This window comes from Penicillium concentricum, assembly GCF_028827145.1.
Source record: "Penicillium concentricum strain IBT 3081 chromosome Unknown utg000002l_segment0_segment0, whole genome shotgun sequence".
Taxonomy (NCBI): domain Eukaryota; kingdom Fungi; phylum Ascomycota; class Eurotiomycetes; order Eurotiales; family Aspergillaceae; genus Penicillium; species Penicillium concentricum.
Window position 1 is genome coordinate 5,650,831 of NW_026622755.1, and position 13,142 is coordinate 5,663,972.

Below are 13,142 nucleotides of genomic sequence, written 5' to 3' on the forward strand. Positions count from 1 at the left end.
GAAGGAAAAAGCAAATCGATTGACTGTGTAGTTCATTATACGCAATCTTCATATCTTGCTGTCAAGACAAAATTATTCCGGGTCAATCGGTTCCATTGCGTGCACAAACCCATTCCTGATACCCTTCTATTGTTGGGTTTGTATCTCCTCACTTCCACATTCAAATTGACATAAGAAGTTATGAACAGAGGAAAAAAGAAGCGCAAAGAAAACAACTCATATCGTACTCAGAAAGCTATATGAGTCAGCCGTCAATGAGTTGAGCGCAATATCAGCTAACTCCCCGTCGTACTCCACCAGCTGCTCTTTCCGTATCTCATCGCACTCGTAGAATCCCGGTATTCGGGGTACCAGTGAGCAGACTCCCAATCAAGAAACGCCGATAAATGACCATCCCCGACAAGAATATTAGCCTTGAAGTCACCATGGGTGAAAGTAATCCGCTGAGAGTACGAATTTTATTTGCTTGCGCCAAACTTTGATGTACTCGGTTGAATCGAGGCCGTGTCTGGGGGGATTCAGGGATGATTGTGGAGCTCATCTCTGTGAATTTAAGCACTGGACTTCGTAAGGAGGTGCCTAAGTCCGAGCAAATATTCTGGTCATCAGAGGGCCAAGTACGCAGGTTACGCATTTAAGTTTAAAAAGTCACGGTTCTTCTCCAACCTAGGCGAGTAGTCAGTCTCAACATCGAGAAACCGTGATTGAATGCAAGAGTTCTTAAGACACAACTTTGGGAACAGGCATTTCCGGTAGCTCGTACCACGTGCATCGCCTCTTCTACTAGACTCGTTCGATCTGTCCACCTTAAGACCAAACCAAACGGCAATTGTATGATATGTGCCCGGAAAGGTATGTTGAATCGTAAACAGTACCAGCCCGGGAATCTATACATAATTTTATGGAATACACCGTAGGCTCTTTTGCATTGAAGGGCTAGCATTTCAGGTACCCTTTTGCATAATGACTGCATCGGTCGAGGCCAAGTGAAATATAGTCACAAGAGAGATATTCATATGTACATCAAGTCCTACGGGGTAGGCCTAGTCTAGGGCTTACTATGGCACGGCGTGCAGGTTTATCAAGGAGTATTGTCTCAGCGTGTGAGGTTAGGAGTATATGAAGAAGGAAAGGAGGGGGATGAGGACGAGGGGGTTTATACTCATTGGTGGGGAGACTCCGTACCTTCCTGAAGTTGAGTCAATTACCAAATTAGGCTATCGTTTCAAAAGAAGGGAAGGAACGAATGTGTGGATTCCTTCAAGGCTTCACCTGGGCAAGATGCTGTACAACCTTATGTACACAGATCACACTTCCATTGAATAACATGTGAAAGCCCAATCTTTCATCAAATGGGCCTGTGGTTTAGGGGTATAATACCCGCTTCGCACTACAACAGTGACTTGCGGGGGGTCCCGGGTTCAATTCCCGGCGGGTCCATTCTTTTTTGTTTTTGTTTTTGTTTTTTTGCGCTTGTATGCATATCCATCCTCCTATTGTTTTGGTCTTTTTCAGTGTTGGTTTTTTTTAGGCAAAAATGTTAGATTTGGTTGAAATAACCTTATGTGTGAGAATAATTAAATATACCAAGCTCTTTGTGGTCTTTTATTTTTGTGATGGAATTTCCTGATTTTTACACATCCATCGATATATATATTGCACCTATGTATGTCCTAAAACCCCTGCCGCAGCCACTGGTTTAACCCGAAGAATCTCAAACCCACCCTCGTCTCTATCCTCGCCCTTCTGGGGCCACAGGATTTGTCGCGTCAAAATAGCCCGAACCATCATGTAGCAAACAAAAAAGTACATCAACAGCAATGGGAGTATCGCTGCACACCCAACAATCTCAATAGGCCTACACGAGAATGCCTTGCCAATAGCAAAAGTAGCAGTGATCAAGGCAGTATTAGGGAAAACAAATGAGTACCAAGTCATTGAGAAGACCATCCGCCCGTGTCCAATCGCCGACCAATGGGCTGCGCTTGCAATAATGAAGAAAAATATGGCCAACCTAGAGAAGAGTTAGACAAAGCGATAGAAATAATCAAGGAGCCAAACATACCCCCAAAGCCAAAGACACGAAAAATTAACAACAATCTTCAACACATCGGCAGCCAGCGGCCCATTACCCATAAAATCGGCTGGAAACGACCTCTTCGCCCCCGCAGCCATATTCACCAACCCGGCAACCGTGAACCCGCTCGGTCCCACAGAAACAAACATACCAGGACGGAGATTTTCCCTCGGCAGCTTCTGTGTCATCAACCGGTAGATGAAGGCCGAGTACACCATCAACGAAACCAAAAAGCCAACTCCCTGGATAGTTGTGCCGCCAATAATGACCGGCAGAGATTGCGACGGTTCCAGCTTCGCACTGAGGATGCCAGCATGCGGGCCAATAATGAGCATCGGGTAAGCAGGGAAAATCCAGATAGGAGTCATCTGCGCGATGGTGAATGTCTGCGTCGACCAAAGGAGGAGGTAGATGCCCGCCGAGAACATCACGGCGAGAGTGGCATCGATCCAGAATAGAACACAGACTGCACGCATCAACCACGGACCCGTGTTTTCGGGTCCGTACTGCGAGACGTTGATCAGGATCGTGCCGAAGGATACTATAGATGCGGGCACGAAGAGCGACTCTGTGGGGTGCATGAACGACGCCTTGAATGTATACGGATAATGATAGAACCGAACAAGCAGAAGAGCCCAGATGATAAGATATAAAGCGATATTGATCAGGAAGATAACGATGCCAATCGTATCCAAGCCCTTGAACCGAAATGGAACTGGTCATTGTTAGAAAAGTAGCGAACAGAATGAAATCGACCATGCACACCTTGATACAAGACATTAGCCAGGCCGCCTGTAGCCATAGTCAACGTGAAATACGCCCAGGTAACATGGCGAATGCGCTTCTTCCAGCTCAGCTCGCCAGAAACCGTGCGCTTGAGCCCAAACAGGCCCAGCCCGTTATGCTCTTGGTACACACTGGCTTTCTTTTCCGGATTCGTTTTCACAGTAGCCCGCGACGAGGCTCGCTGCAGCGCAGCCTCCAAAGCAGACGAATGAGCCTCGCGAACTCCGGGGGTTTCTTCAACGGCCCCCAGGATTGAAAGCGCCCGCTCGGCATCTTCTATTGTCGGCGTTCGGTACCCATCTTCCCCGGGAATTCGCATGTGCCGGGGTAGATCGGGTTCAGTGGCCATCACCGGTTACTGCAGTTTAACTCAGTGAGTGCACACACGGCTGAATACAAGCGCGGTTAGCTTAAAACTTCCCCTCTTTTCGTTCGGGGGTTCTATTGTGCAGCCTGCTTGCGGATGATAGCATGGGCGGCAGTAGAGATGGTATCACAAAAGACTCGTATGCTAACACGGGTTTCTGTTGAAGCCTTTCAATCAATAGCGATCGAAGATCTCTGTAGAGAAGAATAGACAGGTCGTTCGGATTTGAAGACCGCCGTGAATTAATGTGGGGACCGATGGCAAGAATCTACCAGTGGCGATGGCCGAACGAATTATTGATCTTCCATTACATACAACACTGTAAAAAGGTGAGGGGTTTGGCGCATAAATGGCATCAATGCCGTTAAATTTTATCATCACTTCCCCAGAATATCATACACAGGTTCTCCGGCACGGACGGGACGGTGTCATTCGATGAGTTCGCTCTCGGGAATCGGCACGCATCCGGCGCCACTGGACGGTTTACTTTAAATTAAATTGCTAATCTATGTGGACTAATCGCGTTTAAACAATGTCCTTGATCTCGATCGTCTCCATGCCGCGCGTTATGTATTTTGGAGAGTAAATCGGCTTTTGTGCCTTGTAGTAGACTGGAGAACCGGTTATATAGCATAAATTACACGTAGGTAATAGAATTATTATGTTGTACCAACCCCGGCACAACGACTGATGCACCGGAGATCGAGTAGGACCTGATCAATATAATCCGACTGGTTGGGTCGAGCATTTCAACATGGCGTGGGAGCCTTTTCAAATATGCATTTTCGCTTCCTCATTCTGGTAAACTTGAATGCCGTAGTATGTTCCGAAACAATGATGTCCAAGTGGGAGATCATACGAGTGACAGACAAGTGGAGGGAACCTAGCTAAATTATGGCGGTTGCTTTGAGAGATGAATAGTGTAGACCACTAGGTAAGTGAATTCTCCAGATTTGTTCGAGATGTGGATGTAAAGAGGTGGAGCAGTCTACCTTGACCTATTTTCCGATTTGCTGACCCGACATTTATGTACATATGACTATGCAATCCAGCCTCCTTCCATATCCCCAAGTCACTATTTATACTATAAAGACAAAACAGGTAATAGGGTTTAGGGCTAGGTGCTTTACTTGTGAAAGCCGAGGTACCTCCTCAATCTCCACTTGCTTACCAGGTGTACATGCCGTAGCCAGCTGTTCTACTACATCGTGTAACCAACATTCAGATCTAGAAATTTGTTGCAGTTTATTATATTCCACCTCAAACATGTCGGAAACGATAGATACTCGCAGATCGGTGCTCATCACGGGGTAAGCTTACAGGCGACTCACGACAGATACCAGCAACACCTTCTGATATGTACCATAGATGCTCCCCAGGTGGAATCGGCAACTCCCTTGCGCGCGAGTTCAACCGAAGTGGACTGCGCGTGCTGGCTACCGCTCGCGATGCGGCGACCATCTCTGATCTGGCAGACCTCGGGATTGAAACCTTGAGCCTTACGGTTGATGACCCGGAGAATGTGAAAGCGTGTTTTGCGGATGTCGAAAAGAGGCTCGGAGACAAGGGTCTCGATTATCTCGTTAACAACGCGTGAGTATCTTTTGTCGTTTTATCTGTGTACGGTACATCTGGCTAATATCCAACAGTGGTCGGAGTATGTAACTTCACTCTCACGGCTTCCGGCGTCAATAATTTGAAGTACATACTGATTGCTGCAGATTACACCGTCCCCGCGATGGAAGTAGAGCTCAGTGAGGTTCGCCAAACATTCGAGACCAACTTTTTCGCGGTTATTACTATGTGCCAGACTTTCCTACCTTTGCTTATCAAGGCGAAGGGTACTATTGTGCAGATTGGATCCATTGCCGGGGTAAGTTCTGAGATATCTCCATCTTGGCAGATCCTAACTTACTGACAATGACTAGATCATCCCATATGTATTCGGCTCTGTTTACAACGCCTCCAAAGCAGCATTGCACTCATTCAGTGACACGCTTCGCGTGGAGCTGGCTCCATTCGGGTTCGTTAGATATGGCCCCCAAAATCCAAGCTCGTCATGTGTTTTTCTAACTAGGATCAACAGTGTCCACGTCACAACTATCGTTACTGGCGGTGTTCAATCTCGTATTGCACGTACCGATCGTACTCTGAAGCCGGGTTCCTTGTATTCCTCTATCGAGGCCGAGTATCTTAAGCGTGTGAAGCATAGCCAGCACAACGCTATGCCGAATGACGCATATGCTCGCAGTGTCGTTTCTCAAGTCTTGTATGGCTCAGCTCCATGGCGTTGGTTGTGGCCGTGGGCTCGTGGTCGCAAGGCCTGGATCTGGGAGGGTCATGCTAGCTGGTTGATCTGGACATTGTCGGGTGGCTGGGCTTGGTCGGGTCTGTTTGGTCGGCTCATGACTAAAATGTTCAAACTATGGAAGATCAAAAATGTTGGCAAATAGGGGGGTTACGTTGGTTTGAAGTATGGATTTAGTCAATATAATATAGTAATATAGGACAATTGTAAAATCATATAAATATAAAAAAGGAACCAAAATCTATATCCAAGTAGAAAAGTACCGACTTTAATAGCCATGTTCCGTTATATTCGCGTTGCCCCCGAACCAATGCTGAGTCAGGCCAGGAACGATCGCTGGTTGGCTGCGGCACCCGATTTTACCGCAACGCAAGGTCATCCCGAAAGCAAGTGAAAAAGAAAGCTGTTCTCCCGTTACCAACTATCTAAACGGGCTTTATACCTCCGCCCTTCTACAAATTCCCCCTCTCCCCTCTCCGAATTCATCATGTTCAAGCTTGCTCGCGGTAGACCCGTTGCGGCGGCTTTCAAGGCTGCGACAGTGAGTTATATCTGAATTCGGGCCGCGCTCGTTCCCAAGTTTTATGTGATTGAGCTGACTTTGATAAACAATAGCAACCTTCCATCCAGAGCAGAATTGCTTTGCAGAAGCGCAACCTTTCCATCCACGAGTACCTCTCCGCAAGACTCCTCAAGACAGTACGTGCACCCACGTTTCCCCTTCGGTCGCTCGAAAAAAAAGGGACTCGAGATCGCTGATCAACAATCTAGTACGGTGTTGGTGTCCCCAAGGGTGAGGTCGCCAACACTGCTGAAGAGGCCGAGGCTATTGCCAAGTCCATCGGTAATAAGAACCTACTGATTTCCCCCTTTCAACGCGCTTGCTGAACATTACATTCCAGGTGGTGGTGATCTTGTTATCAAGGCCCAGGTTCTCGCTGGTGGCCGTGGTAAGGGTCAATTCGACAATGGTCTCAAGGGTGGTGTCCGTGTGATCTACTCGTGAGTTGAATAAATTCGAGAACAGATATCGGGAACAATGAAGCTGATAGATATCTTTGCAGTCCCACCGAGGCTAAGATGTTTGCTGGCCAGATGATCGGTCACAAGCTCGTTACCAAGCAGACTGGCGCGGGCGGCCGTATCTGTAACTCGGTCTACATTTGCGAGCGCAAGTTCGCCCGCCGTGAATTCTACCTCGCTGTCCTCCTTGACCGTACCACCCGTGGCCCCGTCATCGTCTCATCCTCCCAGGGTGGTATGGATATCGAGGCTGTTGCCAAGGAGAGCCCCGACGCCATCACCACTACCCCCATTGATATCCACGTCGGTGTGACTGACGAGATTGCCCGCACCATCGCCACCGACCTTGGTTTCTCCGAGCAGTGCATCGAGGAGGCCAAGACCACCATCCAGAACCTCTACAAGTGCTTCATGGAGCGCGATGTTACCCAGCTCGAGATCAACCCCCTCTCCGAGACATCCGATCACCAGGTTTTGGCTATGGACGCTAAGCTTGGATTCGATGACAATGCCGAGTTCCGTCAGAAGGAGGCTTTCTCGTGGCGCGATGTTTCCCAGGAGGATGCCGATGAGGTCAAGGCCGCTGAGTAGGTTGCATTGCTGGAAAAGAAGAGATAAAACAACATTAACTGACTTGATATCTTTTTCTAGGCACGGTCTTAACTTCATCAAGCTCGATGGTGACATCGGCTGCCTTGGTAAGGATCCTTTTGATACTTCAAAATACCGTAATGCTAATTCTCGATTTTAGTCAACGGTGCCGGTCTCGCCATGGCCACCATGGATATCATCAAGCTGAACGGCGGTACCCCCGCCAACTTCCTCGATGTTGGCGGTGGTGCCACCCCCGCTGCCATCAAGAGCGCCTTCGAGCTGATCACCAGCGACCCCAAGGTCTCTGCCGTCTTCGTTAACATCTTCGGTGGTATCGTTCGCTGCGACGCCATTGCCCAGGGTTTGATCAACGTTGTGCAGGAGATGAACTTGCGCACTCCTATCATCGCCCGTCTGCAGGGTACCAACATGGAGCAGGCCCACAAGCTGGTATGATTACAGTCCACCCCTTTCCGGTCTTCGCTATGGTGTAAACTAACCAAATCCCCTAATTTCCAGATCAACGAGTCCGGCCTTAAGATCTTCTCCATCGAGGACCTCCAGAACGCCGCTGAGAAGTCCGTCCAGTTCTCCAAGGTCGTTAAGATGGCCCGCGAGATCGACGTCGGTGTTGAGTTCACCCTCGGCATCTAAAGGGTGTTTACTCTTTTGGTTATAATGATAGAGAGGGAGCATTTTCATTTGCCTTATTCCTGGGGCTAGCGAACCGAACCGAACCGCCGCAGTGACATCTTAGAGAGATCTTTGTAATGCTTTTGCGCCTGTTCCTGTGTCATTTATTTTCTTTTTATCACTGTATTCTTGAGTGTTTGTATGACCTAGATCAGTTCATAATCGGGATGTGTGAGAGTTGATATATTGATCTCTCATTGTTTTAGTGTGTAGTAGTCCTTCCCGTAAAGTTCATGTATGTACATGTAGGGTAGATGGGTGCTTACTCCGAGTGGGAATGACTTGGATTCGGCTGTCATTCTTCGAGTTTTCCTAAATGCCTAGTAAGCGACTTACCAACTCAAAGCTGGTGGAGGCTGGTGGTCACCCCTGCTAAGACTATTGGCTTCGCCGAGCATCGACGGCGTCCTAGGATTGTGGAATATGGAGCCTTCTTCGCGGTCTCTTAAGCTTCTTCAAAAGCTCCACAGGAAGTTTGGTCGGTAGCGATGAATTCCTGTAGTCATTTCACGATGGAGATAACAAAGTTGGATGTTGAATTTGAGGATGGTTGGGAGGTTTGTATAAAGTTGGAAGACTCCGGGGTTGGGCCTCGCTTACTGAGTACGGGTTACCTACCACCTTACTTAGACCTTACCACAACCTTCTTTCTTTGTCTTCTTAAATTTTCACATCCAGTGTTTGTTTGAAAAGTTCCTTCACCTCAATCTTCCATTTGAGTTGCTCCTTGCTCTAACATGGCCTCACCTACCAAACGAGTTCTCGAGGGCTTCATGGCTCTCCATGACAATGCAAGCCGGCGAGCAGTGTATGTCCCAAGTCCATTGTTTACAGTTAGCTCCGAGTGTTAATCCAAATAGCATCAACGGAATTATCGACAGTCTAAGTTCTCATGAGATACGCGAAGTCAAAAGCCGATTCGAATCGATGACTTTCCAATGTGATTTTCTCGATAAACTGCCTTTGGAATTGGTGGCTATGTTAGCAGAATACATGGAACTGACCGATCTTATTCTTCTTCGAAGAGTATGTCAGCATCCATCTGTATGTTTGTGACATCTGTTGACATATTCATATTACAAAGGTTTCCAAACGATGGCATGAATTGCTCTCTTCAACCATCGTCACCACCACTGCAATCAAATACCACATGGGGAAAAACGTTATCAAGTCTGATTCCCCTGCCGATCTCGATGTACTGATCAAAAAGCGAATTCGAGCGGAAAGGGGTCTGCCTGCTGTTGTAGTTACAATCCCTAACAACTTGTCTCGCGATTCAGAGAACGACCTGAACAGAGACAGCATAGGGTGTTTCAATGGAGTATGCGCGTGGATTGAAGAATCTACAGATCGAACTACTATCTTCTTGGTGCACCTACCAACTGGCAAGAACAGAACTCTCACCACAGAGAATCGAGAGGAACTTAACCATGTCGAGGTCTCGGACACCTTGGTCTCAGCGACTTCTGTTCGGGGGTATGTAGCCAGAAAAGGAGTCTCGCTTTGCTGAATGCACTACTGACTGGACATGCTAGGTATTGTCATGTCTGGAGCATGTCCACAGAACAGTACAAGTCTTTTCGCATTCCTTCACTGCAGTTTGGTCATTACATATCTATCGGGTCCAAGGTAGTGCTCGGCTATGTGGACTCCGTAGTCCACTTCTGTTTTGACTCCGGAGTGGCCCGTTCGATCAAACTTGGGCCCTTCATTCTTTTGTTATCAGTACATGCAGAGGAAGATGCCCTCACCGTCGTTTCCGTCCGCAGAAAACATAGCGACAATATTCAACCCTGGGAACATGGCGCATTGTATTGCGATGAGCATCATTTGAAGACACAGAAGTTCTCTGTCTACGAGAATAAGTTTATCTCCACCTGGGAGCAATACCGAGAGCTTCCTTTCCGAATGGAAGAATTATGTGAGCTTCAATGCGAACCAGAAGACATGACACCATACAGAGAAAGCCTGCGCCCCGGTCAAAGCTCTGCTTTGCTGGTAAGTTGCATGACTGTACCTTATATTAATTCGCTTTCTCTTTCACTTGAGGCAGACGATCAGATTACTGTGCATTTCCACTCTGCAGAGTTGGATTTCAAGAATCAACACGCCAATCTAGACTACTCAGCTCGAGGCCCGGGTCTGACTTATTGCTTTGAGGAATACGAAATCTCAATGAAAATGAAATTGTGCATTGGCTATGAATCCCTAGAGCCCGCACATGTCTTCGACGCTAAGGGGCGTCAATTCGAATCCAGACACACAATAGATTTCCCTAAAAACCGGCTATGCACCTCGGTTTTGGGTGATGGAGACTTCGTTATATTCCCTTCGGATGACAAAATCTGGATCTGGTGTTTTGATGAGACATGGCTGCCCTCTGGTGTCCCTGATATGAGGATTGCAACTTGGTGATTCGACACTAGCTAATCAGTCAAGGTGAAGAATTTGAGAATGAAGGCTGAGCCCAACGTGCACTGTCCAATTGTATTTATTAGCTCCTCATACTTCATATACTTGATAAAATAAAAATTAAGTAAAAAGTAGGAATCCGTTGAAGAAATGACCATGGCAACTAGTCTATGCAACCCCTGTCAAACCCACCTGGGCACTAGCGGACAGTCAATACAAGCTCTTTGTCAAGTAATGTTGTATGAATATGTACCCCGACAAGGATTAGAAGGCTATGTGAAAATAAAAACAAAAGCGTCAAAGAAAAGAGTAATCAATACAAATTTTCGACGTGTCTTTTGTCCGAGTTAGGTGATTCTTTATAATATGTTAGTTATCACAAGGGGTTATATATAAGTGTAGAGGTAGCCCTTTTAGCTACAGAGTTAAATGCCTCAAGCTTCTCTATATGTAAATATAGTATTCTTAAATTAGGTAGAATCTAATAGGGCTATAATAGGGTCCATATAGGTTTAGGCAAAGCCCTACATTTCACCCCCTTTTTCCCATAATACTCTCCAATTGGTCTTTTTCTTTCATCCCTGTATAACTTCTATTTTCTGCAGATCCGACTGTCAACACATTTTCTGGTCTTCCCCGCAGAGCCCTCTACATTCTAGACACTTCGAGACTTTCTTTATTTTTTCTTCTCTTTATTCTTCTGTCACTTTTATTTTTTATTTTTCTCTTGAAAATAACCCAATTTTTGCGCAATGACAGAAGTGTTGATTATTGGTTGATCTCCCACGTTCTTTCGGCACGAGCATAAACGGTCCATCGCGTCCGAATTTCCACCCCTCACGATCCCGTCGCATCCACCATATTTTGTGTCTACATATATACCCACCCCCCTCCGACATGAGTCGTCTTGCCGACCCTCCTTCGACTAGGATTTCATTTGCCGGGGTACCAGACGCCCCCGGCAGGACGCGAAACATTCCTGTACTTTCCTCGTCTGGTCAGCATTCGATGGATATCACCCCTCCGCCCACGGGCGCGCATGGTGAAGACCGAATGGTCGGGATCACAAATGGTACCGAAGCTGGAAGCAATGCTTTGAATGCTCCAAATCCTGCCATCGGCGCTGCGGCCGCAGCTCAGCAGCCAAAAGTCGTCCAGACTGCTTTCATTCACAAGCTTTACAAGTATGTTTTGGATCTTCGTGTGTTGTCTCCACGAGCTTACCTTTCTTTTTTTTGACAGTATGCTAGAAGATCCCAGCATCCAGCATCTCATCTCTTGGTCCGGTACAAACGATAGCTTCGTCATGTCGCCAACGTCGGAATTCTCCAAAGTCCTAGCGTGGGTGCTATTCTCTCTGCTAATAAACTCATCTCTGACCCTCGCAGATCGTACTTCAAACATACCAATATCTCCTCGTTTGTTCGACAGCTGAATATGTATGGGTTTCACAAAGGTGGGTGTCTCGCATGCTAGCTTTGATTGGGCGATTTCTGACCATTCTTGACTCTGCTAGTGAGCGACGTCTTTCACACCGGATCCCCAGATTCTGCCCTCTGGGAATTTAAACACGGCAATGGGAACTTCAAAAGAGGCGATCTAGCTGGTCTACGAGAGATCAAGCGCCGTGCTTCGAGGCACGCTTTGATCCACCGTGATTCATTCCCTAGCCACAAGGCTCCTGCTTCCCAGCCTGGAACACCCGCTGAACCCGCACCTGATGCGACCGATGCTAGATTCCTGAACATCGAGAGCAGCCTCTACGAGATGCATGGTCGTCTGGTTCGGGCGGAAGAGGGCAATATCCTACTGAACTCGAGATGCCATGCTATGACCGAAAGTCTGACAAAGTGCTACCAAGTATGTCCGCCGTCTATGCCAGTGCGGGTGTATTGGTGCTAATCTGATTTCAGTGGACGCATTCTATTTCACGGTTTCTTCAAGCTGTTGTGCCCGATAGGGAAAGCCCTCTGCATCGCGATGGTATGTCAATATTGCCGCTTTACTCGTGGTGTCATGCACTGATACTCCCTAGTCTCGAGCATGCAAAGAGAAGTTGAGAAGCATATTGAAATTATGCGCGCCATCGAAACCCCCCACGAGACTCTCATGCCTCCGCGACAACAGTACTTAGCCAACATGACTGAAGCTGGTCCACCTTTGTCCCCGCGCCAAATGCCCCAGGACGATTCCCGTCGACAGTCCATGATGGACCATACCCCTCGACCCACCAACATGATCCGGCCGCCCGTCCCTCCCCATCTCTCAGTATCCCCTCGCCGTTACGGCTCGATTGGCGGCGCCAATTCTGCCTCAGCATACGCTCGCCCCCAACCCCCCGTTGCGCCGCCCCCACAGCAACCAATGCCTCACCCTCTCTCCGTCTCAACATCCCCAGGGCCTAATCTGGCCCGTCGTCACACGTCTGCAGACATCCGACAGCACGGTTGGTCCCCCTCGGCCGGCTCCCCCTACCCCCCTGGCAATCCTCCAAATGGCCCTTGGCCTTCATCACCAGGGCACCGAACCCCAGTTTCCAGTGACCAGCAGGTTCGTGATGTCCTCGCCCAATACGAAATGGGTGCCCCCCGTCGCCTTCAAGAACAATCCCGCCATGCCACTCCACCCACTGCTGAACCCTCACCGTCCCTGCTCGGTGTCGACAACGGCTGGACACTTGGCGGCTCAAGATTCCCTCACGGCTCTTCGTTGCCCGCAACCCGTCGCTCGAGCATGGCAAGCAACGTGCATTCATTGCTCAATCCTGCCGATACTGCCGAAAGACCCGACGAGGACCAGCAGGCGATGGCAGAGGACCGTAAGCGGAAACGATTGGAATAAATCCCAAACATCGGAACATTCCCGGCATCCATCTTCCACTG

At 48.1% G+C, this 13,142-nt stretch overlaps 6 protein-coding genes across 6 annotated transcripts; 4 read left to right on the forward strand and 2 right to left on the reverse strand.

Moving 5' to 3' along the window:
• Nucleotides 1-275: 275 nt before the first annotated feature.
• N7517_005817 (uncharacterized protein) lies at nt 276-634 on the reverse strand (the record flags this gene model as incomplete). Its single annotated transcript, XM_056723547.1, has 2 exons — nt 276-443; nt 488-634. 2 exons carry the CDS (start codon nt 632-634, stop codon nt 276-278), a joined length of 315 nt encoding a protein of 104 aa, XP_056579797.1.
• Nucleotides 635-1,662: 1,028 nt separating this feature from the next.
• On the reverse strand, nt 1,663-3,212 carry N7517_005818 (tellurite-resistance/dicarboxylate transporter family protein; the record flags this gene model as incomplete). The annotated part of the gene is made up of 3 exons (XM_056723548.1): nt 1,663-2,014; nt 2,066-2,792; nt 2,843-3,212. 3 exons carry the CDS (start codon nt 3,210-3,212, stop codon nt 1,663-1,665), a joined length of 1,449 nt encoding a protein of 482 aa, XP_056579798.1.
• A 1,284-nt stretch (nt 3,213-4,496) lies between these two features.
• On the forward strand, nt 4,497-5,683 carry N7517_005819 (SDR family oxidoreductase; the record flags this gene model as incomplete). Its single annotated transcript, XM_056723549.1, has 6 exons — nt 4,497-4,540; nt 4,599-4,823; nt 4,880-4,887; nt 4,952-5,103; nt 5,159-5,253; nt 5,308-5,683. The coding sequence occupies 6 exons, from the start codon at nt 4,497-4,499 to the stop codon at nt 5,681-5,683; spliced, it is 900 nt and encodes a 299-aa protein (XP_056579799.1).
• Nucleotides 5,684-6,025: 342 nt separating this feature from the next.
• On the forward strand, nt 6,026-7,809 carry N7517_005820 (succinate--CoA ligase (GDP-forming) subunit beta; the record flags this gene model as incomplete). The annotated part of the gene is made up of 8 exons (XM_056723550.1): nt 6,026-6,079; nt 6,154-6,237; nt 6,310-6,382; nt 6,441-6,540; nt 6,603-7,148; nt 7,213-7,259; nt 7,313-7,605; nt 7,675-7,809. The coding sequence occupies 8 exons, from the start codon at nt 6,026-6,028 to the stop codon at nt 7,807-7,809; spliced, it is 1,332 nt and encodes a 443-aa protein (XP_056579800.1).
• Nucleotides 7,810-8,585: 776 nt separating this feature from the next.
• On the forward strand, nt 8,586-10,263 carry N7517_005821 (F-box domain protein; the record flags this gene model as incomplete). Its single annotated transcript, XM_056723551.1, has 4 exons — nt 8,586-8,656; nt 8,709-8,874; nt 8,933-9,324; nt 9,384-10,263. 4 exons carry the CDS (start codon nt 8,586-8,588, stop codon nt 10,261-10,263), a joined length of 1,509 nt encoding a protein of 502 aa, XP_056579801.1.
• Nucleotides 10,264-11,157: 894 nt separating this feature from the next.
• N7517_005822 (heat shock factor family protein) lies at nt 11,158-13,101 on the forward strand (the record flags this gene model as incomplete). Its single annotated transcript, XM_056723552.1, has 6 exons — nt 11,158-11,444; nt 11,503-11,601; nt 11,649-11,716; nt 11,777-12,120; nt 12,174-12,243; nt 12,296-13,101. 6 exons carry the CDS (start codon nt 11,158-11,160, stop codon nt 13,099-13,101), a joined length of 1,674 nt encoding a protein of 557 aa, XP_056579802.1.
• Between the last annotated feature and the right edge of the window lie 41 nt (nt 13,102-13,142).